Genomic DNA, 26,993 nt, shown 5'->3' with positions numbered 1-26,993 from the left:
ATGTGGACCAGAACCAGTGATCAGTAGCTGGTTCTTTTAAACAGCAACTCAGTTTGACTCTTCATGTTTCTCTATCCTTGCTGGATAAAAGCTATCATTGTAGAATGACAGAATTTCAAGGCATTGCTATAAAAGTCTTTGTAGCATGCCACCTAGGCCAAAGAAAAAAACCAGTGGTTGTTATGGAGGGTCTTCTACCAAAGAATGAAGGTTATTTCTTGATGTGACAGTTTAAGGTCCAGGAAGGAGGCTAGGCATATTTGTCTGGTCCCTGGCATAGCAAAGTCACTTATCTTAGATAACTCACTTTGCTTATTGATCTTAAATCTAACTACTTCAGTAAGCTCTTCTGTTATTTCTAATAATTTATATGTAGTTTGAGTTTTCTTTGTAAATACTCCTCATATGATCTGTAAGTAATAACAGTTTTATTTTCTTCTTTCAAGTATGCTTTTAATTATTTTTTTCCTATTGAAATTTGAATTAGAATCCTAAAAAGATTTTCCTGGGCATGGGGTTAACTTGACAGTGAGTATAAAATTCATTTTAAAAATTATTGGTAAGGAAAGCAAAGACACAGTTTTACTGAGGGGCAAAGTGGGCTGTCAGACATTATATTGTATTCTAAAGCTATAATAATTTTGAAACTTGATTGTAGAACATGACCTAAATCATGTGAAACTATCAAATTTCTTATTTTATTTAGCATGAATTTTTGTGTTTTGCTGCAGAAATATTAGTGTGTTTGATTATGTGGTGCTATCCTAGTCCCCATTGGGTAGGGGTATTATGTAATATCAATATTTACCTTAATATCTTTAAAAAATTTCAAAAATTCTTAAGTTTAAACACATTAGGTCCTAAGGTTTTAAAAAAGAATTTATGGACCTGTACAACAGTATCCAGCCATCTTAAGAAATATTATATTGCCATCACAATTAAATCTCTCATTAGTACCCCTCTCAGTTGCTTTCTCTACTCAAGAGGTAACAGTCTTTTGATTTATTGTTAATGTTCTTTAATGCTTAACTATTTTCATTTAAAGTAAGTTAGGTCTTTTCCTTATTCAACATACTAAAATTAAAGGACCTAAAGAGTTAAATGTAAAATGTTATTAAAGGAACTAAAGAGTTAAATGTAAAAAATAAAACCATAAAATAACTAGTAGAAAATATAGGTGAATATTTATATTATTTTGAGACATTTGTAAACAAAATTTCTAAACCAGAAAGAAAAAATTGATAGATGTAATAACATTAAAAGGAAAGAACCTATTGTACCTACAAATTAAAACTTAAAAGGCAGATAATAAAAAATATTTACAAACACATTATGGCAAATTGTTGATATCCTTATATATGAAGATTCTTGATAAATTAATAGGAAAAATGTGAACATTCTAATAGAAAACTGAGAAATACACAATAACATACAGTTTACATAAGAAGAAATACAAAGGAGCTCTACAATTTAGAAAAAAATTAAAGGAATGCAGATTTGAACAATAAGGTGCCAATACTTAAAACCCCACATAGTTTTAGGATTTATTCTAAGGCTGTAAGTGCATGTACAAGGATGTTCATATAATGTTTTCTTTTAATAGATAAAACTTAAAAGTGTTCCTAACATCATTTAATAGAGGATTACTAAAAGAAATTATGGTACATCTATTTGAAATAATAACAAACTACAGTATAGAGGATATTTCACATTGGAAAGTATTAGAGATGTTTGCTTACTGTATAAAGATGATTAAAATGTATGAACAGTATGACTCTATTTTTATAAGCTAAATACACATACTTTACATGTAAATAAATAAGCATTAAAGAAGATTAGAAGACTATATACCAAAATGTTATCAGTAATCCCCTGATAATAAATATTTTTAATGTTTTTATTCTTGTACCTTATGCCTCAGCCTCCCAGGTAGCTAGGAATACAGGTGTGTACCGTCATGCCTGGCCAATTTTTGTATTTTTAGTAGAGATGGGGTTTTGCTATGTTGGCCAGGCTGGTCTTGAACTCCTGTCCTCAAGTGATCTGCCCATCTCAGCCTCCCAAAGTGTTGGTATTACAGGCGTGAACCACCATGCCTGAACATATTAAAGAATCTTAATAGTGCGTCTTTCTATTTATCGGTCCATACATTTGTAATACTTAAATTTTGTGGGCTGATTAGCCTCAGCTGGACAAAAGTACCTGAAATGCTTCTCTTTGTATTTTAAGTTTCCTGCAGTTTCAACTGACAGTTTTGAATGTTCATTAGAAAATTCAGTGTTAAAGTGTACACATTAAAACAAAATTTTCATTACATATGGGAAAATGATAAGTTGAAATCCATGTTAAAAAATGAGGAAGACTAAAACTAAGGAGATGATGAAGAAGGGGCAGACTGCGGAGATGCTTATGAGATTTAGTATCTCATATATCTGGAATAGAGTCCATGACTCTCAGGTTTCTGGTTTGGGTGACCCAGTAGTTGGTGGTTCAAGTCACTCATATGGGGAATAAAATGGGGCCAGAATCTCGTGAATAGTTTGAATCTTGTCTCTAAAAAATGTATACATGCATGAGAGCATAGTGTAAATTGAGAACAATTTCTAATGTTTTAAACATTTCTATATGTTTAGAACTGTTGTAAACATTCTAAAATGTTTTATCATTTTAAAATGAGAAACTTGAACTTGCTACCGTAAAATAACTTTTTTTTGTTGAGGCAGAGTCTTGCTCTGTTGCCTAGGCTAGAGTGCAGCGGCTGATCTTGGTTCACTGCAATCTCTGCCTCCCAGGTTCAAGCAATTATCCTGCCTCAGCCTCCCAAATAGCTGGAATTACAGGCATACCACCACCGCTGGCTAATTTTTGTATTTTTGGTAGAGACGGGGTTTCACCATGTTGACCAGGTTGGTCTGGAACTCCTCATCCTGGGGGTTCTCCCCACCTCAGCCTTTCAAAGTGCTGGGATTACAGGTGTGAGCCACTGTACCCAGCCTGAAATAACTTTTTAAATATTTAGTTTTCTGCTTAAAATGACTATATGCCGTGCAAATGTAATCAAGACTTTAAAAATGATAACCTTCTTGAATTTCTCATAGACACTATTCAAGAGAACCTTTTCTTATAAGTCGGTGATACAAAACATGGAATTATTTCTACATCTGTTAAAAAAGTGAACCATCTGAAATGATATTAAAGAACCTGTTTTAAAAAAAAAATTTGAGACAGAGTCTTACTCTGTCACCTAGGCTAGAGTGCAGTGGCACAATCTTGGCTCACTGCAACGTCTGCCTCCTGGGTTCAAGCAATTCTTGTGCCTCATGCCTCAGCCTCCCAAGTAGCTAGGACTACAGGCATGTACCAGTATGCCTGACCAATTTTTGTATTTTTAGTAGAGATGAGGTTTCACCATGTTGGCCTGGTTGGTCTTGAACTCCTGTCCTCAAGTGATCTGACCGTCTCAGCCTCCCAAAGTGTTGGTATTATAGGCATGAACCACCATGTCTGACCACATTAAAGAATCTTAATAGTGCATCTTTCTATTTATTGGTCCATACATTTGTAATCCTTAAATTTTGTGAGCTGATGAGCCTCAGCTGGACAAAAGTTCTGAAATGCGTGTAAACAAAGATATGGGGTTTCCTGCCAGGTCCTGTGTATGCTATTTATGCTCACCCAGCCATTGCATCTTCCTATACTCATCTCGGGCTGTTCTTTTTTATGCTCCTTTGACACCTCTATCCCACACTTCTCCCATAGCTCCTTGGTGCCCTGGTCCATGATAGTCAGCACAATGTTTGGTCTCTGGTTATTGAAGTAGTCATGTGGTGGGATACCTCCTTGGCAGGGTAGTAGTACTGAATATAGCTCATAATGCTCCCGAATTGCTGATATCACTTGCTGGTTGGTACTCATCTTCTATTCCTCTTGCTTCCCTTGCCTTCCATCAAATTTCTTCAAGTTGCAAATTCCTTCAACTTGCTGAGGATGCCCCAGCGGGAATACCCGAACTGGAGGCTGCTGATTTAGGGTTTTAGTCTGTTTCAGGCTCCACCCAGTTACTTTGAGGGCAGAGGGGATTAATGTCTAGCAGGACACGTAGGAGACTCTGGTCTAGGGGGATCCATTTGACCTAGGTTCAGAATCTATGAAATAAAAAGTTTCCTGAACTCTAGAAAATAGTTTAGACAATGTAAAAAGTATTAACAACTGTCAATGCTATTTTAACATACCAATGAAAATAAATTGTACTCTAAGATGCCCATTATTTCTTTTGATTCTCAGTGTATACATATACACACTTATCTTCTTTGAAATAAATGAAGTAGCATCCTAGACAGCTGGTATAGTTTCTTTTTCTTTTTCTTTTTTTAAAATTTTTTGGAGACAGAGTGTCACTCTGTCACCCAGTCTGGAGTGTAGTGGCATGATCTCGGCCCACTGCAACCTTTACCTCCTGAGTTCAAGTGATTCTCCTGCCTCAGCCTCCCAAGAAGCTGGGACTACAGGTGCATGCCACCACGCCCAGCTAATTTTTGTATTTTTGTAGAGATGGGGTTTCACCATGTTGGCCAGGCTGGTCTCGAACTCCTGACCTCAAATGATCCGCTGCCTCAGCCTCCCATAGTGCTGGGATTACAGGCGTGAGCCACTGAGCCTGGCTTCTTTTTATTGTTATGCATTGAAATAGTTATTGAATGGTATTGACACAGTTATTATCTTTATTTATTTTTTTGAGATGGAGTTTCACTCTTTTACCCAGGCTGGAGTGAAGTGGCATGATCTTGGCTCACTACAACCTGTGCCTCCCACCCGGTTCAAGCGATTCTCCCACCTCAGCCTCCCGAGTAGCTGGAACTACAGGCATGCACCACCACGCCCGGCTAATTTTTGTATTTTTAGTAGAGACTGGGTTTCACCATGTTGGCCGGTCTGGTCTCAAACTCCTGAGCTCAGGTTGATCCACCTGACTCGGCCTCCCAAAGTGATAGGATTACAGGTGTGAGCCATCGCACCCTGCCCACAGTTATTATCTTTCTTACTGGAAGCATTCGTTAGGTTCCTAGGAATATGTTTCAGAACCATGGTTTGCATGAAATTAATTTAGTGTTCCTTGATCAGTATTTTTGGCAAAAACTGAAATTAAATATAATCGAATTGAATAGAAAACAAGAGAGTGTATTACATGTACTAAGGATAAACATTGTTTCTTGAAAATTGTGTATGTGTTCCCTATACTTGTGTACTGAGTTGCAATGGAAAATGTATTTTTTACAGTGAGTTTAAGGTGAAAAAAAGTGAGAAATGGTCCCTTCATAAGGCAAATAAGGCTACTCCAGTAGACAGTGTTGCTGAATTTACGAGTATTATGGAGGGTTGAATTTTGGGAGATCTCCGGTTTAGGATAAAAAATATCTAATTTATTATTGAATAACTACTATAATGGGGATAGCATTATCACCCAAGGAAGCCGTTATGATTTTTATTCACATTGCTTGAATGCTTTTTCTTATATTGAGCTGAATACTGTTTTCTAGTAACAAGCATTGGTTTGCGTAATAAGCTCCATTTTTAGGGAACCGCTTTACTTCTGATAGCTCTTCAGATATTTGAAGGGCAGTCATTGTTTCAATATGGTTTATAGTACGTAGGATCCAGGTACAGTGTATAGTGCCTCCAAGTGAATATTTTTCCCCTCTTTTGGCTAAAAATTGCTTCGTCTGTTTTTCATGTGGTATAGCTTTGACTCCCTCTCCAAATCTGTTCACCTCTAACCATGCTTCAGCTTGTAAAACCCTTCTTAAAATGTGGCATCCAATTGTAAATTTCATAGTGTGGTATTACTACCTTACCATCACGCTTATTCTAGACCAGGGATTAGCAAACTCTGTCTCTTAGGCCAAATCCAGCTTGCCCTGTTTGTGTAAATAAAATTTTATCGGAACACAGCATGACCTTTCATTTACATGTATTTTCTTTATGGCTGCATTCCTGCTACAGAGGTAGAGTTGAATAGTTACAACAGAGATTGTATGGCTTGCAAAGCCTAAAATATTTACTATCTAACCCTTTATGGAAACAGATTGCTGACCCCCATTTAGACAATGCTTCTGTTAACATTGTCTTGGATGTGCATTTTGGATAACTTTATCACTCTTAATTTGTATTGAGCTCAGTGCAATAAAACCACAAAGTGTTTCACATGTGGTGCCATTAAGTAAATAATAAAGAGGGAATTTGCTGGTTTTTTGCCTCCCTTTCTGGTACTTTAAAGAGGCTTCCTGGAGGAGTTCACAGTTCATTTTGTCTTTGGATGGAGGTGCAGATGGTAATCCGCTTTGAATGATAGTCCAGGTATAGTGTATAGTTCAGAGCAGTGATTTCAAAAGTGTGTTCTTTTAAAAAGCTAGCTCCTTGAGAAGATCTTCAGTTAAAGGGTATTATGTCAGATAAATTTGGAAAACATCCTATACGATGTCCCTTTCTTGGGCATTTACAGTGCATGTCATATTGTGTGTGTTTGTGTGTATGTGTGTGTGTCTGTGTGTCTGTGTTTGTGTGCTGACGTGTGCATGGCTGTGTGTATGTGCAGAGTTCCTGCTAACTAACACTTCTTGATGTCCTAAGGGACATAATAGGAAATGCTAGGTTATGGGATGCATTAAAAGTATAAGGAGTAGCAATTACTGGTGGAAGGCTAGAAAGCCTTTATTAAACAACATTTTAGAAGTTAGTATTGCTTATGTTTTGATATCACAGGTGATGAGGAAATTACTATTCTATATAATTAATTTTTTCCATCATTGAAATGTCAAAAGTGGATATCAAAAAAATTAGATGCCATTTCCTTTAATAATGAACTCTGGATCATTTAAGGGCGTATTCACAAATTTTTGACTATCTGATGGAGAGATTATGTTGGAAAAATGGAAGTATGGAACTGTTAGGAGCTGTTAAGAATTAATGATCCAAAAATAATTTAGGAAAAGCATTTTCTAAAAATAAAATAATTAGCAAACAGGGAAACTTTGACTTGAGTTAAAAAGTTCAGTGTATACCCAACTTTTCTAGGAATACATTGGTGAAATGAAGAATATCTATGATAAAATTTGTTCTTTCTATTTTATTTTTCTCTCCCCTTTTTTCTCTTGTCTCCCCAAAGTTAAAGTGTGATCTTCAGTTATTATAGTATCTTAGTTTAGGACTGTTCTAAACTCACCATAGTTTTTAGTAAATTTTTCTTTTCAAAAGCTCGTGCAAACATCCAGTAGAAAAGTTGACATAATTTAAACCCAAGAGAATGCCACTGGACCAATATGTAGTGGAATACTGAAAAAATCTAACTACCTATTCCCATTCTTTTCATATTAAATTTAGATCTTTTTCAACTATTGTCTAAATGTTTGTTTTTTATGAGTATAAATTGTCTTCTCTCCACAGAATCAAGTGACGGATACTAATAGAAAACTACAACATGAGGGAAAGGAAGTAAGACCAGTTTACCTTTTGAAGAAATCTTTTCTGTTTCATGCCACTCTCTTTTAATGACTATGTTATTCATTTAGTGGTTAAGACTGTAAGTAGTATGTTGGAAGTACGTGGACATTATTGTTGCTTTTCCTAATGTTTATCTGAATTAAATGAACGTAGTCATTGGGAAGTCTAAGGAGAGAGGATTACAGCCTTCTTAGTTGTGCTTTTAGATCCTTGACTTGTCATAATACAGTAATGCTCTTCCTCTGCCTGGAATGTTATTTCCTCATTATTCACCTTCTTCAAATCTTTGCCCAAATGTTGCCTTCTTAATGAGGCCTTTCCTAACCACCTTATTTGAAATTGTGGTCTCACTCTTACCCATGCATTCTTTTGATCCTTTCCCACTTTTTCTTCATTGTGCCTGTCATGCTCTGAGATTATATTTAATATATTTTTACTTATATATATTTTTTTGCCTGTCAACCTTCATTGGAAATTAAACCCCATGAGATTAGAAATTTTTGTTTGCTTTATTCATTGCTGTCTCCCCTCCATGTACCTAAATAGTGACTGGCACAATGTGGATGCTCAACAAATATTTATTTAACAAATTAATCAACCAGCCACAGAGGCTGAGATTATATGCTGTAATCCCAGTGCTTTGGGAGGCTGAGGTGGGAGGATCACTTGAGGCCAGGAGTTTGAGATCAGCTTGGGCAACATAGTGAGACCCCATCTCTACCCCCACCCCCCCTAAAAAAAACCAAAAAAAAAAAAAAAAAAAAAAAAAAAAAAAAAAAAAAAAAAAAAAAAAAGAAAAACAACCATAACCAGGCATGGTGGTGCATGCCTGTAGTCCCAGCTATTTGGGAGAGTGAGGTGGGAGGATCTCTTAAGCCCAGGAGTTTAAGGTTGCATTGAGGCATGATTGCGCCACTGCACTCTCAGCCTGGGTGATGGAGGGAGACCCCATCTCTATCCCCCCACCATTAAAAAAAAATCGTTGATTCTATTAATTGACATATTTATCATTTAAACCATCACAGTTTACAATATTATTTTATATCTATTTGCTCATTTGATCCTCATGGCCGACAAAATCAGGACAGGTATTACCACTGTTTGATTGATGAGGAAACTAAAACAAATGATTTGCTGTATTTTACATAGTTATTGGCAAGGCTGGGACTAAAACCCAGGTTTTCTGACTTGTAGTACATGACTGTTCTCTGTTATCATGCTTCTTTCTTATCACCTAATAATTTTTAAATGTTTAATTTTAATAACCTTTAAGATTAGCTTTTGATTGTTTTATCAGTGACTTAGGACCATTCTCTGGTTCTTTTCTGCATGGTATCTAAGCAGATAACATTTTTAGGTATGGGTATAGGATGAATGCTGCAAGTAGATGTGTAGATTATTACTTTTTAAAGAAGTTTGTCTCACATTCTAAATTCTGTGGAGTACAATTTCTTCTAGTTATATTATAGTATGACTTCTGATAGAAGCCTTTAAAACTGGAGCTAGGGGAATAAAAGTGAGTTACTTTTCACCAAACTGTAACTTTTAGAAAAGCCACATCTTTTAAGTGTGTGGTTTATTTGTTGAAATAGAGATTTAGTTGAAGATAGTTTTTTTTTTTTCTCCTGGATAACCCTTGTATTTTAGGACTTCGTTTTACCTAGCCCTTCCTAATATTGTATGTATCTTGGGGAGAAAGCGGGCAACTGTGCAGGAATGTTTTACTGGTTAAGAAAGGCAGTTCTTTAGTTCACTTGGCAGGTCTTACTAAGAAACTGTCTGGGATTTTCTGATGAATTGAACACGGTGTGGAAAAATGTGACTGAAAGCTTTTTATTTACAGCCATTGGCATAATAATTCAGTCTTTTTCCCTCTTGCCAAGCTGGTAATAGCAATGGAAGAGCTGAAGCAGTGTCGACTACAACAGAGAAATATTTCTGCCACTGTTGATAAATTAATGCTGTGTCTTCCAGGTGAGGAACTGGAAATGGAGAAGGATTCTTGGTGTAATTTTTTTTTGCTTTAATTAGGCTTTCTCTAAATCATGTTTGTGTTTTCTTTTCTTTCTTTTAAGTCCTAGAGATGTACAGCAAACTGAGGGACCAGATGAAAACTAAGAGGTAAGATTTTTTTTTTAGTTGAACAGTTTTTACTACCTAAAATATCTGTTATTTAGAATACTTTTAGGTCCATATTTAGCATAACTTTTCAAAAAATAATTAAGTTTCTAACATCTTCTTAACCTTTTGTATATTTATTGATTCATTTTAGATTTATTTATATATATATGTGGTATGCTAATGTGTTCTGTCATGTATTAGGTTTAACAAATAATACTTACAGTTAGATTTTTAAAAGACCCAGTCTTTTTTTTTTTTTTTTTTTTTTTTTTGGAGACAGGGTCTCGCTCTGTCGCCCAGGCTGGAGTGCAGTGGCGCGATCTCCACTAACTGCAAGCTCCATCCCCCGGGTTCACGCCATTCTCCTGCCTCAACCTCCCGTGTAGCTGGGACTACAGGCGCCCGCCACCGCGCCCGGCTAATTTTTTGTGTTTTTAGTAGAGACAGGGTTTCACAGTGTTAGCCAGGATGGTCTCGATCTCCTGACCTCATGATCCGCCCGTCTCGGCCTCTCAAAGTGCTGGGATTGCAGGCGTGAGCCACTGCGCCAGGCCAAGACCCAGTCTTCTAAGGAAAAGCATATACCTATTTTAGTGATAGTTGGTTTGAGATATGTTTTGATTTATTTAATAGTGTCGTAGAAAAAAATAGTACTTAGGTTTTGGTGCAAGAGTACATTAGCTGGGGTTCTTCAGAAAAACAGAACCAATAGCGTGTGTGTGTGTGTGTGTGTGTGTGTGTGTGTGTGCGCGCGCATGCGCGTGTATCTCTACCTACTGGAGAGGGAAGTATTTATTTTAAGGAATTGGCTCACATGATTGTGGAGTATAGCAAGTATAGCAAAAACTGCAGTGTAGTCTGGCAAGCTAGGGTCCAGTGAAGAGTTAAGATAATAGCTTGAGTCCCAAGGGACTCTTCTGTAGCATTCCCTCTTCCTTGGGCACAGTCAGCCTTTTTCCTATTAAGGTTTTCACCTGTGGTGGAATGAGGCCTACTTACATTATGGATGGTAATCATCTTTACTCATAGTCTACTGACTTAAATGTTAATCTCATCTAAAAAATACCATTACAGAAACATCTGGAATAATGTTTGACCAAATATCTAGGTGCAGTGGTCAGCCAAGTTGCCGCATAAAATTAACTCTTGTAAAGGGGAAGGGTGAGGTTAAATTCAGAGGATTTCTCTTCTGTATGTTGTTTTCTTCTGAAGGAAAATCTCCAGCGACTCTATAGTTTTGCTCCCCAAACTAGAGTAAGCATCTCCCATCTCTCTACCCTGAGATGCCCTGTAGTATGATGGGGATATATGAAGCTATAGGATAAACAGAGCATGTCTTCTTGGAATGTTAATTTTACCTAGGTTTTGAGGGAAAAAGTATACATTTAAAATATATTTAATATTGAGATAAGAATAGAAATATTATGGATAAAAATTCAAAATTCTCAAGAATTTTGAAGCTGAATCATTAGACATTAAAATAGGAGGACATGCTCTCATAAGAGAACATGGATAGAACACTATGAGAAGTTCTGCCTGAGATATGAAAGTAGTATTAGTTCCCTAATATCCTTTTAGTAAAGTTCTAAAATTATAGAGAATTTAAAATAACCTGTGAGCCAGGTGCAGTGGCTCACACCTATAATCCCAGCACTTTAGGAGGCTGAGGTGGGTGGATCACTCGAGGCCAGAAGTTTGAGACCTGCCTGGTCAACATGGAGAAACTCCATCTCTACTGAAAAACAAAAAAAGGAGCTGATTACAGGAGGTGATGCACACCTGTAATCCCAGGTACTTTGGAGGCCAAGGCATGAGAATTGTCTCACATAATAGCTTGAATTCAGGAGGCAGAGGTTGCGATGAGCTGAGATTGCACCACTGAGCTCCAGCTCGGGTGACAGAGTGAGGCTATCTCAAAAAAAGAAAAAAAAAAAAAATTCACCTCTGTACCAACTTCTCGGAATTAATAGATATTAACAATTTTCCAGTTTTGATTCATATATGTGTAAAGAAAAAAATATGTAGTATATATATAAAACATATATATGGACAGAAACAGGTATATATATACTGTAAAAAAATTACAGATAAAATTTATGTTCCCTTCTTCGGTCCTATTCCTTTCAGTCCTATTATTTTCCCCTGAGGAAACCAGTATCATAAATTTATTGAATGTTCTTCTAGTCTGTGCTTGTAATATTTGTAAATCATATATTGTTTTGTTTTGTGTTTTGAAAAGTTTATGTAGATGATTCTCAGTCCTCATTTTGAGATCTGTGTATTCACTCAGCAAAGATGAATCAAATACCTACTATGTGCTAGACATTACTCTTGGTGCTGGGGATACATCTGTGAATAAAATGGATAAAAATATCCACCCTTTGGGGCATGCATACTAGTAGGCAGCTTATTTTCTTTATGTGTATAGACACAGTTTGCTCATTTTAATCACTCCATGGTAGTCTATTATATGAATAATTCACATTTCCCCTGCCAGTTCCAGTGATTATCATAAGTGCTGTTAGCCAATATTTCTAGCTGCTTCTTTTGGTGCAAGGTAGTATTATATTTCCTGGGTTCCCTGTGTATATTTACTGGGTTCCCAGTTCCATGTGACTTTTTCTGGCTGATAAGATGTGAGCAGAAGTGATATGTATCACTTTTGGGCTTAGCATTTAATTTCCCTCCAGAGTCCTCTTATTTTCCCTTGTTCTTGAAAAATGGCAACTCCAAGATGCTGGTTGATTCCCTGAGTGACTTCAGGGAGCGTAGCCTACCTGCCAACCCATTATGAATGTATAACATGGGTAAGTTTTAAATGTTTGTTTTAAGTCACTGAGATTTTGGGGGTGGTTATTACTACAAGATAACTATCCTTACTGATACTGTTAGGGACATTTGGTATGTTTCCAGTAGTTATGACAGACAGTGGTACAATAAATATCCTTGTTCTTGTCTCCTTGGACTCACATTCAAAATGTCTTGAGAGTGTTGTTCTTTAGATGCTGCTATGCATGGAAATGGTATCATGGGGGATTAGTTAAATATAGATTCTGATAGAATAGGTCTGGCTGGGGTCATTCCTGAGATTCTGCATTTTCTGCCACGTTCCCAGGTGATGTCAGTTCTGTTGGTCCAGGGTCTATACCTAGAAAGAGATCAGCTGGATCAGAGAAAGGGTTTACATGTCTTGGATCTTACTGTTGTTCTCTATGGTGATTTCCCCATTTATCCTACCATTGGTATTTTGTGGGAGGTCCTATTACTCTACCTCTTGATAACATCTATATTGTCAAACTTTTTGGTTTTTGCCAGTCTGATGATTGTGAAATGATAGATCACTATTGTGATTTTTATTTTATTTTTATTAGATTATTAGTGAATTTAGGTTTTAGGCATTTGGGGTTTCTCTCATCTACTTGCTGCCCACTTTTAGGTTGTTTATTGTTTTCTTTTTCATTTATAGGAATTATATACTTTGGATGCCTTTTCTTGTTATATATTGTCTTCCAGTGCATGGCTTACCTATTAACATTATATAATTAGTAGTTTTTGTTGCATAGAAGTTTTAAGTTTTGGTATAATCAAATTTATTTTGTGGGTTTCAAAAAATTTTGTTTTTAGACATTCTTAAGTTCAGTATAAATAACGGTGTCTTTTTCTTGAACCAGTTGAAAGTAAGTTGCTAACATGACACACTGTCATCCCCAATTACTTTAGTGTGGTTTCCTACAGATAAAGACATTTTTCTGTGCAACCACAGTGCAATAGAGAATGGACATTAGCTTTGATATATTTCTAGCACTTAACTGGCATACCCAGTTCAAGTTTTGCCAATTGTCTCAATCATGTTCTTTCTAGCAAAAGAATCCAGTTCAAATCACATGTTGCTTTTAGTTGTCATGTCTCTTTAGTCTTTTTCAGTCTGGAACTGTCCTCAGCCTTTCCTTGCCTTTCATGACTTTATTACTTTATTACTATTGAAGATTACAGGTCAGTTATTCTGTAGAATGATCTTGCTTTCTTTAAAAATTTCTCATCTGACCATCTCTGTTTTTAAATAAGACTGTTTAGATCTTTTACATATCATACAATTATCAACATATGCGTTTAAATCTACTGTCTTCTTATGTATTTTCCATTTATCCTACCTGTTCTTTGTTCCTTCTCTGTATTCTTGTATTTTTAAAAATCAATTTCCATCTTTCATGTTGTTGTTTTATATTTAGTAATGCCCTATTATTTATACCTCTTAGTTTTACAATTTTTCCTTAGTATCCTCAGTGTATTGGTTACAGGTGCCTTGGGATAGGGGACTAGGTATAGACGCTTAAGTCCCTTATATAAAATGGCATGGTATTTTCATATAACCTACACACATCCTCCTAAAACTTTCAGTCATCTCAAGATTACTTAGAATACCTAACACAATGTAAATGCTATGTAAGTAGTTGTTACACTGTTTTGTTTTATTTGTGTTTTTAAAAAAATATTTTTGATCAACATAGTTGATTGAATTCACAGATCTGCAAACATGAAGGGCCAGCTGTATTTTATTTTTTTCGTGGTTCCTTCTATCTTTACAATGTGTAACTTACAATGAGTCTTTAAATATTACACCAAATCACACACAATGCAAGATTCTTATAATGATATTCTTCCATTTTACCCTTCCTTATGTCATTGTTGTCATGTTATATTCTTCCATTTTACCCTTCCTTATGTCATTGTTGTCATGTTATTGTTATGTTATGTTGTAAGACCTGTGACAGCACAGTGGCACACATGCTCATTTTTGCTGTAACTTTTAAAGAAATTTAAAAATTAAAGAGAAAAACTCTCATATATTTACTCACATTATTTTAAATGTAGATCCAAGTTTGTATCTGGTATTATTTTTCCCCTTTGGGAATGACATCCTTTAATATTTCTTGTTGGATCAGTCTGCTGGCTATGAATTCTCTCAGAAATACAGTATTTCTGAAAAAAATGTTTATTTCACCTTCAGTTTTTAAATTGAATTACAATTCCTATAACATTCATCATTTTTAAGTGTACAGTTGAATAGATTTTAATACATTCATGTGGTTGTAACATCATCATCACTAGCTGATTCCACGACATTTTCATTACCCCAAAAAGGAATCTTGTACCCATTCCTCTTTCCTCTCTGCCCTGGCAACCACTAATCTGCTTTCTGTCTCCATAGATTTGCCTATTCTGAACATCTCATATAAATGGAATCATACAATATACAACCTTTTGTGTCTGACTTTTTCCACATAGCATAATGGAAGGTTTTCAAGGTTCATTCATGTTATAGAATGTATCACTGTTTCATTCCTTTTTATGGCTGAATACTCTCTCATTGTATAGATATACTGCTTTTAGTTACCTTTTCATCATTTGATGGACATTTGGGCTATTATCACTTTTCAACTATTAAGAATAATGCTGCTACAAATGTTCATTTACAAGCTTTTGTGTGAGTATATGCTTTCAGGTTTCTTGAGAATATACTTAGGAGTAGAATTTCTGGGTCACGTGGTAAACATTTGGTGCACTTTGTCTCTCTGTATGTTTCATCATTTTGAGGAACTTAGATTCTTTTCCAAAGCACCTGCACCTTTTTATCTTCCCAACAGCAGCATAGATGTTTACAATTATTGCATAGCCTAGTCAATACTTGTTATTGTCTACCCAGGCCAGGCATGGTGGCTTACGCCTGTAATCCCAGCACTTTGGGAGGCTGAGGTGGGCGGATTGCTTGAGCCCAGGAGTTTGAGAGCAGCCTGGCTAACATGGCGAAACCCCATCCCTACTAAAGACACAAAAATGAGGCGGGTGTGGTGGTGTGTATCTGTAATCCCAGCTCCTCGGAGGGGCTGAGGCATAAGGATTGCTTGAACTGGGGAGGCTGAGGTTGCAGTGAGCCGAGATCGCGCACTGCATTCCAGCCTGGGGCGACAGAATGAGACTGTGTTTCAAAAAACAAAACAAAACAAAAAAACCTTATTATTTGACTTTAATGTAGCCATCCTGGTGGGTGTGAAATGGTATCTCATTGTTTACCTTCATTTTAAAAAAACCTTGATGGATATAGAATTTGAGGTTTATAGTTTCGTTAATTCATAAGACATGATTTCATTGTCTTCTGGCTTCTGCAGTTTCCTAGGAGAGATGTATAAGTAGCCTTACCTTTGTCTCCCTGTTAGTAATGTGTCTTTTCTCTAGCCATTTTAAAGCTTTCGTCTTTATCATTTGTTTTCAGGCAATTTGATTTTGTGTACTTTGGTATAAATATGTGCACACATGTGTATATTTATCCTGCTTGTGGTTTGTTTAGCTTCTTGGATCTGTGGGTTTACAATATTCATAAAATCTGGAAAATGTTGACGTTATTTTTCCAAACTCTTTTTTTGTCCTTTTCCCATCACCATTTTGGGACTTCAGTTATATTAATATTTATGTTGGACAGCTTGATTAACCCCGCAGGTGACTTGAAGATCTTTTCTCCCCGCCCCCTCAGTCCTCTCTGTGCTTTATTTGAGATAGATTTTATGGCTGTGTTCAAGCACATTGATCTCTCTTATTTGCATTGTGTAATGTTTTAGTCCCTTTCAGTGACATTTTCATTTCAGATAATATATTTTTCATGTATAGAAGTTACATTTAGCTTTTTATGTTTTATTTCTTTTATTATTTGTTTCTTTACATACATGTACCTTGTCCTAATTGCTGTTTTTATGTACTCCTTTGCTACTTCTGCCACTTCTGGCATTTTTTTAGATCTGTCTGCAGACTGATTTTGTTTTTCCTGGTTGTATGTCAGTTCTTTGCTTCTTTTCATGTCTAGAAATTTTTGATTGAATAAGGAACATTATGTTGATGAGTCTCTGGATTTTTGGGTGCTTTTTTTTTTTTCCTTTAGAGAGTGTTGGTCTTTGTTTTAGCAAATGGTCAGGTGATTGCATATCAGTTTGTTACCTTCGGACCCAATTTTTAAACTCTGCTTAAAGGCCCACCTTTATTCCAGGGGAGTTCAGCTTTGCTAAGTAAGACTTGATCCCTCTATAATCTACTCTGAATAGCTCAGGAGTCCCCAACGACTCTTCACTTTGACTGTTCAGAGTTTGAATGTTTATCTGCCTTGTCTGAGATCCTTGAAGTGTTCATCTTACCTTCCCCTGGCTGGTCTCCCACTCTCTCCCTTGCTTCCTTCTTTTTACCTATGCATGTGGAATTTCACTTTCCCTATGCCTGTCCTAGTACTTAGCAGACTCAAGGGAACCCCTGTGTAAATTTCTGCAGTTCTTTTCCTGCATTGCTTTTTTTGGGGAACTCTGCCACACAACTTCAAGCTGCATCAACTTTCCTGAGCTACTATCACTGATTCTTTAAGTCAGCAAGGCTGCTGAGTTCTGTTTTGATTTTTTTTCTGGCTGTGCCCATGACCTGGAAGTCAACTTTAGGTAGATAATCCTGGTGATTATTAAACTCACCTTGTTTGTTTCCCTTTTTACAGAGATAGCAGTTCTATGTTGCCTGATGTCCAATGTCTGCAAATGACTGTTTCATATATTTTTGCCAATATTCTACTTGTTTATAAAGTGAGAGATCATGTCTGTTCCTTGTTAGGCTTTTGTAGCTGGAAGTCTAGTTTTTTTTTTTTTTTTAAGCTATAAATACTGATTTTTCTACTGCATTTTATGCTCCCTGGGGAAAGACATCTGAACATCTTTCTATCTCTAGTGCACAGAAGAGATTAAATATTTGTTAATGATGCTCTTTGATTAGGAGTGACACTAATATTTTTCTGTGATGAAAGCTTTTATTTCATATTTTATCATACTCTGAATTTTAAAAAATTTCTTATAGATAGTTGCAATTTGCTTTCAAGCATCACTTCCTAGAATTTTAGAAACCATCGCTGTGAAAGAATTCCATGCTATGGCAAGAAAGTACCAAAATTTATTTTGCTTGGAACCAATATATTTCTTCTTGCTTTAGCATTCAACCATGTCTGTTTTCTGATCATGGTTATTCAGTTTGTAGGATTATTTAGAAACTCTTTCCCTGCCTTCTTCCCTTTTATTCTCTGCTTTTATTTCCCTTACTTTAGTTCTGATTGTATCTCTGTTAAGGAGCCTGCATGAGAAGAGGGGAGAGAGTGACCACACATGCAAGTGAAACTTAGGAATTTGTCTTTTGATTCAGTTTTAATAATGTTTGGAGATTGTCAAAAGTACATCAAAATCTAATTTTGGATTTCTGTGGTCACTGGACACAATTTTTTTCTTTTGGTGCCTGCTATACAGGTGTTAGTTGGCTGTCATTCTTTAACCTGTCATGGATATTGAAATAGACTAGACATTTGAATATTACTGATTTGTTATAGTTAAAATGTGACTATGCTGGGAAGGGACAATGGGGAAATTGGGTGACATCCTTTGTTTCCAGGAATCACTGGGTTTTGTACTAATTAGCCTTGAAAAATGTGGAGCTATTTGACAGACCAGATGTTTTCAGCATGAGCCATGCGTCTCATCAGTGAATGTGCCTTGCATCTGCAGGCAACATTGTTGAATTCTCCTCATTCTATAAACAATGTTCCAAAATATAACTAAACCCCAAAGTGTGTTTATCTTTTTGGCTTAATTTCTGGCTTTGTATCCATTCTAAAGTTTCTCTCTAGAGGAATTGCATTTTATTGCACATAGCTCTTCATACCTAATTGTAGTATAAACACCATTCTGTTTACACTAAACCATGTGAATTGTATTGTTTTTGAGCCTGTAAAATTTTAATAAGAGCAATGATTTCAGATTTAACTATATTTGTACTTTTATTTCTATATTTAGGGAGAATAAAACTTTCTTCCCTCCATTTACTTGAACAAAGACTTTGATTTTTTGGAACACATGAGGGAAAACATTAAAAACAAAAAAACAAAAAAACAAAAAACCCAAGTAAAACCAGTCTCTAGTCTTTAGCATTTGTGATAATAAATTCATTGGAGCAAGAAGAGTTTAAGTATTTGCTGTGAAAATCATTCTTAAAGTCCAAAATAGAGCTATAAGTCTTTTTTCTTTATAAGGATGGAATTGAATTTTTCCTATACCAAATATATCATGGGAAACATGGAAATTAGGAAATTTAAAAGTATGAAGGAGAAAATTATCACTCGTAATATTGCCATCCAAAGGAAAAATATCATGGCTAACATTTTTGTATTTAATGTTTTGCTCTCTACTTTTGTGTGTGTGTGTGTTTCCAGTGATATATATCTCATATATGCATACATGTTCATAATTTATATGTGTAAATATTTATAATTTTGAAGAATATTATGATTATACTTGTAAGATCTATTTTTTTTTTTTTCAATTGGAGCACCATTCCTGGAGGTACTGCAATGCCAGGTTGATGCATGGAGGGGACTAAATAAGTTCCCATTTTATCTCCCTGCTGCAAAAATCCATTTAATAAATATTGTCCTCTGATAAGAGAATGTATCAGATATTAAACTGATAAGATATATCAGATATTAAATTTGATCTTAGCCAAAAGGCCAAGAGGCAATGAGATCTATTTTTTGAAATTATTTTCATTCAACAATATTGTAAACATTTTGCTCTTCTATTAGCCTTTTACTACTTCTTATTAGACATCTAGGTTAGTTTTTTTATTTGCTAACATAAATAATTCTATAATTCAAGAGGCTTATACATACTGCTGTGCATCTTTTTTTTTGTTTGGAAATGCAATTGCTTAAAATAATTGTTTTGCCAAAATTCTTCATTGAAAACTTGTGTCATTAATAAAAACTTGTTTGTCAGCCAGCTGTAAATTCCATTTATTGAAACCCCTGATGAAACACATTGTCTTTTAAGAAATCTTTGGCAGTTTGATTTGCATTTTTTCACATATCAGTTAAATATTTTTTTTTTCATGTGTTGACCCTTTTTGGTTCTTTTGTGAACTTTCTTTGTTCATTTTTTTTTACAAAAACAACTCAAGTTTATTAATCTTTTTTTTTTTTTTTTTTGAGATGGAGTCTTACTCTGTCACCCAGGCTGGAGTGCAATGACGTGATCTCAGCTCACTGCACCCTCCGTCTCCTAGGTTCAAGCGATTCTCCTGCCTCAGCCTCTTGAGTAGCTGGAATTACAGGCTCCCACCAACATGCCCGACTAATTTTTGTATTTTTAGTAGAGAAGAGGTTTAATCTTGTTGCCTAGGCTTGTCTTGAACTGACCACAAGTGATCTGCCTGCCTCAGCCTCCCAAAGTGCTGGAATTACAGGCATGAGCCACCATGCCCGGCCTGTTAATCTTTTAGGTACACATTACAAATAAAGTTTACCAGTTTTTCCCTTTATTCTTATGTTTTTTTGCACAACTTATTTCGTTTTTGCCTATTCAGCTTTATTAATCTTAATTTTATTTGTCCTCTTATGCATATAGAAGCCTTCCTATTAGACAAATATCATCCCTTTTATTATTATGGAATGTCCTTCTGTGTTACTAGCAATATTTGTTGGCTTAAAGTCTTTTGTATCTTGTATTAATACAGCCATTTCAGCTCTTTTGTGGTTCCTTTTTTTTAAATTTTTTTTTTTTTTTTGACGGGTCTCACTCTGTTACCCAGGCTAGAATGCAGTTGCCTGATCTCAGCTCACTGCAATCTCTGCCCATTCAGGCTTAAGTGATCCTCCCACCTCAGCTTCCCAAGTATTTGGGACTACAGGTGCAAAAGCAAGAGACGTGGAAGATACTTATCTTTCTAGGCTATATGATAGCAGGTTATGGCAGAGACTAGCTTAGCTATTCATCAAGCCTATTTCTTCTTTCTCCTGATCACACGGCTAGAGTATATTTCCGACCCTCCTTTGCAGTGATTGGCCTCTGGCCAATGTAATATTGGCAGAAGTGAGACGTGCCACTTATAAGCTTCATCCCTAAAAAACCTCCAGGCATTACTTACTCTCTCTCCCCTTCTGTGGTACCCTTGAAAGCCACAAGGTGGAAGAGTCCTAGATCTCTTGAAAGTCACCCACCAGGGACATGCATTTTGGTCTTTACATAAGCAAAACATAAAATTTCTATTATGAGATTTTAGGGTTTGTTACAGCAGGGAACATTATTTAAGGAATACAGAAACAGGTGTTGGAATATGGTATTACCCCCCAAAAAAAATCTAAAATAAAAGACATGGGTTTAGTGGTCAGGCAGTGGGCAGTAAGAACATATATTTAACAAGTTAAAAGGCTGAAAAGCCCTATAATACTGTGGCAAAATAACTAGTAAAATTGGAACCTATAATAGGTGAATAGGCATATCACTTCCCTATTGGGCCTGTTGCACTGTAAGTAAATAAAGAGTGAGAGTTATAGTGTACACTGGTATTTACTTTCTGCTTTTGGCAAGGTACTGCATAAAAATAGTAAGTTCAGAAAAGTATTAGCTCATTTGCAGACTGAAATTATAGGGAACAGAAGTAGTCCCAGAAACATAGGCCTCACAGGGTTAAAAGGGGAACATATACAGATCTTAAACAGTATGAGAAAAAACAAATAGTAAAGGCTTATGCAATAAAGTCCCAGGAAGGGCTTTTAGTTCAACAAAGTGACTCAACTCTGAGGCAGAGATGTCAGATTCAAGCATGATCTTACCACCCACTGTTTCACATCACCTCAATGTAAGGCCATCAAACTGAGAAAGAAGCATGAAGCAAGGGCTATGCTCCCCAACCTCCACTACTTCCCCAAAGAGAGGAGAAGAAAAACAAAATCATTCTTGAAAATTATATTTAGGGAAGAACAGTGAGTATGGTGTCCTCACAGAACCTATTGGAAAGAAAAAGATGAGATGCCTACATTTTGAGGGAACGATAATGTCAAAAAAACACAAATCTGGACTAAATATTAATAAATGTTTGTTCAGAACCTTAAACCAACCCTCAGGCAAAAAGCAAAAAGCAGGCAGTAAAAGACATATATAAATGTAAATGTAGACACAATTGCAGATACAGATATATAGATATAGAGAGAGAAAGAGAAGTATGCCTTCTAAGGAATGTATATTTCCCAGCATCTACTTCAGAAGTATATATTTAAAATATATATAATATATTAAAAATAAAATATATATAAAGTATATATATACACATATAAAGTATATATATATACACACATATAAAGTATAGATATACACACACACATATAAACAAGTAAAAGCCAGTGTGCAGCTAGGAGCTCAAGAGAACAATGAGCAAAGGAGTTCCTTCCAGGGAATCAAGGTCTAAGCAAGGAAATTCCCCTACTACCAGAGCAGAGGAACTTCCTAGGGCCTGCCTAGGTAGATTTATACGATTTGTTATGAAGCAGAGAATATTGTTTGTCTCCCATTCTTCCCTTTTCTAAATAAAAGGTTTTGTTATAATTATTTTATTCTAGCTTATTCATTGTATATTGGGGGTGCGAGGAGACACCAGTGCAGATAACTTGCAACTTTAGTTGAGTAGTTACCAGCTCATGAAGAGCCATGGCTGAATCTTATGGAGAGGGTTGAGCATCCCTGGAAGATACTAGATTTTGAGATGGATGTAACGACTACATGGGCCATTGGACTGTTGTCCCCTAGGGAAGGAGTGTGTTCTATGTATGAGAGAAAGAATGAAAAGATATTTGATCACCAGAAGGTAGACTGTGCCAGATACTATTATTCATCAAACCTATATCCTCCTCCTGTTAGAGAATGAGTGAGATTACATTTTCCAGCCTCTCTTGCAGGTAGGTATGGCTATATAATTAAGTTCAGACCAACAGAATATGGGTAGAAGTAACATGTGGCATCCATGCCTGGCCCTTAAAGACCCTCCCACATGCAACACTCTTTGGTCTTTCTCCTTCTGAAGCAATCTTCAAAGCCATCTTAAAGATGGAAGAGCCATACAATGGGAGGATTCTAAGTCCTTAAATCACCACTGCAAAGAAAACCATCACAAACCAGAAACACTGTTTTGGGCTTGAGGCAGTGAGAAATAAACCACTTCCTCTCTCTCTTATCTGGGAATTCAAACATTTATTGAACACCTAGTATGTACAAAGTACATGGTATTTTCTCTCTCCTATCTTCCTTACGTTCTAGGTACTACAAAATATTTTTTAATGTGTTAACATATCTTTACTCAAGGATCCTGAGATGAAAAATGTTACAGGAGAAATAAAGATTTCTCAGTTAATTAAAAGTCCTGGATTTACAAAAGTTATCTTCATCATTTCTTTATATGACAAAAATAGAGAAAACAGCTAATAGTTCACACAGATTGAGTATCATAGTAGACAAATTCATTTCAACCCAACCTGAATTCTAATGCAGGATCTGACCTTTACAAGTTGTTTGAACTTGAGCAAGTTACTTCCCTCTTCTTGGTCTTAATTTCTTCAGATAATTGAGGAATGAGCCCAGCTAGCCTCACGTTAAATAAAGCAACATTCTTCATGGCTTCCTCTTTCATCAAAAGGGAAGCAAATTAATTTCTCAAGCAGAGGCTCAGAAAAAGCAATTTTTAAAAAGGCAGCTTCCATAGAGGCTTTGTACTATACTCTCCTATATTTTAAAAGCTTAGGAAAAACTGAGCAAACCACAATAAAGACTTATCTTAGAAGATAGCTTCATTCCTGTATTCAAAATATGTACCCAGCAATGCAAAGGTATATTGTCACTGATTAATTTTGTTTCTTCACCACTATAAACAATGAAACCACACAATTATCTCTGTCAGATTTATCATCTACTTTTAAACTCTGCACTTTGTGAAGTAGAACACTGACAAAATTTAAAGGAAGAAAGGGGAAATATCTGTATTCCCTGAGGAAACGGTAACTGGAGAATCTCTTTTGGAGGATCAAATAGATATTATAGATCAAATAGACATCTGAATAGATTATCAAGGCTAGTCGAGACCTAAAATATGATTTGAAATATAACCTATTCCTTCATTCCTCACAGAATGATAAAAACTACAAATGATCTATTCAAGAACACTATTGTTTACAGAAACAAAAAGTACTTTCCATAAACAACTGACTCTTGTATTTGTTGCTGTATGCTACATCATCAGGTATACTAAAAATTTTTCATAAAATCAATGTGACAAATTTCAAGTGAGGAAATACCATTGTAAAACATTACTGACCTTTCATTCATAATTTAAAAAAAGAAATTTAGATGTTCCTTGTGACTTTGGTGACTTAGAGATGAAAATGTTTTAACAAATGTAAATACTGGTAACATATTTATTAATATACAAGCTGTTAATAAATCCTTTTCTTTGATCATAATTCAAAGCATTTCCCAATAGGCCTTTTTTCACTGACACCTATTAATATCAGAATTATGCATATATAACATGCTATCTTGCTTATGTAGTAAATAATCAACCAAAGACACATGTGGTACAATTTAGGTCATTAACTAGAAGGAGAATTTTAAAATATCTAGAGCTTCAAATTACACACAAAGTCAAGGGAAGTATACAAACAACAGAAAAATTTCTTCGTAACCTCAATGTAAACCATTACAACTGACCAATATTTACTCAACATCTACAGAGCAAAACAATATAATTGTCCATTGCTCTGTTAAAAAAAAAAAAATGAAAACATTTTTAATCATGTGTTCCCATAAATATGAAGGACTTCCCTAAAATGATAAGAAACAACTAGATACTTGGCAAAGAGAAACCTGTGTTTAACTCAATACTCATAAGCCACTGGCCAACCTATCATAAACCCAAGACCTACTTGCTTCATGGCAGTCTCTCCAATTTTGTCTGAATGTTTACGGATGCTCTCCAGAAAGTCTTTGAGATCAGACATAGAAACATCTTTTATTTCTTCTCGAAGCTTGGGGATGTTGTCCACCATCACCTTGCAGAATCGATAGTGGCTTACTTGAGGCAGGTAGGTATGCTCTAGATGTTCCAGAGTTTTCAGTGCAGGATAATGCCTACAAAAGGAATTGATCACCTTTAGCTCACTCAGTTTTCTTTACAGTTAGGCAAAATGTCTAGCCTGAATTGGTTTTCACTGTGCATTAAGACAAATCCAGCATTAAGTTTTAATGAGAACATCGGTGAAAAGAATCTCAAATTATTAAAAATTAATACATACTTTAAAAGACTGGGAAATTATAATCAAAAAAAGATTTTATCCAAAGAATGCATAAGACTTAAAATAGCTACCAATAAAATTAATGACATAAGAGAAATAAAAGGGGCCAGGCATGGTGGATCAGGCCTGTAATCCCAGCACTTTGGGAGGCCAAGACAGGTGGATCACTTGAGGCCGGGAATTTGAGATTAGCCAGGTCAACATGGTGAAACCCCATCTCTACTACAAATACAAAAATTAGCTGGGCGTGGTGGTGCAAGCCTGTAATCTCAGCTACTCAGGAAGCTGAGGCAGAGAATCACTTGAACCCCGGAGGCGGAGGTTTCAGTGAGCCGAGATCACGCTACTGCACTCCAGCCTAGACGACGAAGTGAGACTCAGTCTTAGAAAAAGAGAAATAAAAGGAAATAAAGAATGATCATCTCAATGCCAAAAAAAATTCATCCTATAAAATGAAGTATCCAAGGCTAGACTTCCAACTATGGCACACAGAAAAGCTTGGCAAATCTTCTATCCAAAGAAAACAAACGTAAACTATCCAAAACAACTATTTCAGGGTTCTGGAAACTAAACAAAAGAGAACAACAAGTCAAGAAGTGTTTATTCATAATAACTGCTCAACAGTGGGACTCTGTAGCTTTCTTGCCTGGAGCTACTTCCATCACTCTCCCCTTCTAATTCCTCCACCCCTGTTCATTGGCCATGGCTAGTCATGAAAATCAGCAGCTTTCCTGAGATGAGGGGCTGACATAATTTGGAGCAGAGGGCAAAAAACCCATATTGAGAGATGCTGTTAGTGAAAGTAGAGAACTCAGTAAAAACAAATAATAAATAAATAAACAAACAAACAAACAAATAAATAAATAAATAAGAAAAGTCTCCAGCTCTACTGGTCAAAAGTTACAATTTGGGTTGGGGCAAGCAACAGACCAAAGGACTAACCAGAAATTTAACAGGTAAACCATAGAAATAAAAGACCCACAGAAGGGCTTGATAAACTCTCTGCAAGTTGCTAGCTGGCTGAGAGGCTATGCATACCTTCAGGCAACATCTAAAAGGGTCTAAGCAATCCACACATCCCTGGCTGACTAGGAGGCTGTAGACAGGCACATGGGAAAACTAAGAAGGTAGGTAAAAGTTTAAGCTGACTTTAAAACTGCTTTTAATGCAGTCTCTAACCCACATACAAACTCATTAGCAAAGACTGGAAACCTTACTCGTTTTTTGAGCATAACCTCTAACCAATCATTAGCTGATGACTATTTAAAAATCAACGTGAAATATGATACCTTTCCAGATAAAGAAAGACAGAAAATTCCTTGCTAGCAGACCTGCCTTACAAGAAATACTAAAGGAAGCCTGAAAGGAAATGACAGCAGATGGTAACTTGAATTCACAGAAAGAAATGAAGAACATGGGAAATAGTAAATACATGCTAAATATGAAAGATGAATAAAAATATTTTTTCTCTTTTCTTAACGTCTTTAAAAGATAAAATATTTTAAAGCAATGATCATAATACTGTATCAATGGGTTTATAAAATATATACGTGTAATATATCTAATAATAACAGCACAAAAGAGTAGGAAAGAAATGGAGCTAATTGAAGTAAAACTACTACTATATATTATACCAAATTTATATCAGCAATGACCTCCAGTAGACTGTGATAAGATGCATATTATAATCCACAGAGCAACCTCTAAAAAAATCAAAAATATATATCATTTGAAAATCAACAAAAGAATTCAAACAGTACACTAAAAATATTTAACACAAAAGAAAGCAGTAAAGAAGCAACAAAAACAAACAAAAAAAGACATTAAAATATAGAAAACAAAGAACAAAATCCAACCATATCAATAATTACATTAAATGAGAATGAACTAAGCAATCCAATTGGAAGGCCAACATCGTCAGGACTTAAAAAGCATGATCCAACTACATATTGTCTACAAGAAACACACTTAGATTCAAAGATACAAATAGGTTGAAAGTAAAAGGGAAAGAAGATATGCCATAAAAAAAGTAACCATAAGGCTGGGCACAGTGGCTCACACCTGAAATGCCAACACTTTGGGAGGTCAAGGTGGGTGGATCACTTGAGCTCAAGAGTTTGAGACCTGCCTGGGCAACAAGGCAAAATCTCATATCTACCAAAAAAATTACAAAAAATTAGCCAGGGTGTGGGTGGCA

General features: G+C 35.7%; 1 protein-coding gene and 1 non-coding gene across 2 annotated transcripts in view; one reads left to right on the top strand and one right to left on the bottom strand.

Moving 5' to 3' along the window:
- Positions 1-26,993, top strand: part of EXOC6B (exocyst complex component 6B) — a 694,448-nt gene that overhangs the window by 90,573 nt on the left and 576,882 nt on the right. Inside the window, exons 3-5 of the mRNA XM_030920515.1 lie at positions 7,441-7,488; positions 9,381-9,471; positions 9,573-9,618. Of these exons, the coding sequence (XP_030776375.1) occupies positions 7,441-7,488; positions 9,381-9,471; positions 9,573-9,618 (185 nt within the window). The remainder of the gene's footprint in view (positions 1-7,440; positions 7,489-9,380; positions 9,472-9,572; positions 9,619-26,993) is intronic.
- LOC115894480 lies at positions 19,004-19,201 on the bottom strand. The gene has a single exon (XR_004054591.1). It is a non-coding gene; the product is annotated as a U2 spliceosomal RNA (small nuclear RNA).

This window comes from Rhinopithecus roxellana, chromosome 17, assembly GCF_007565055.1.
Source record: "Rhinopithecus roxellana isolate Shanxi Qingling chromosome 17, ASM756505v1, whole genome shotgun sequence".
Classification (NCBI taxonomy): domain Eukaryota; kingdom Metazoa; phylum Chordata; class Mammalia; order Primates; family Cercopithecidae; genus Rhinopithecus; species Rhinopithecus roxellana.
The sequence above is the reverse complement of the archived record's forward strand: the minus strand, read 5'-3'. Positions and strand labels throughout refer to the sequence as shown.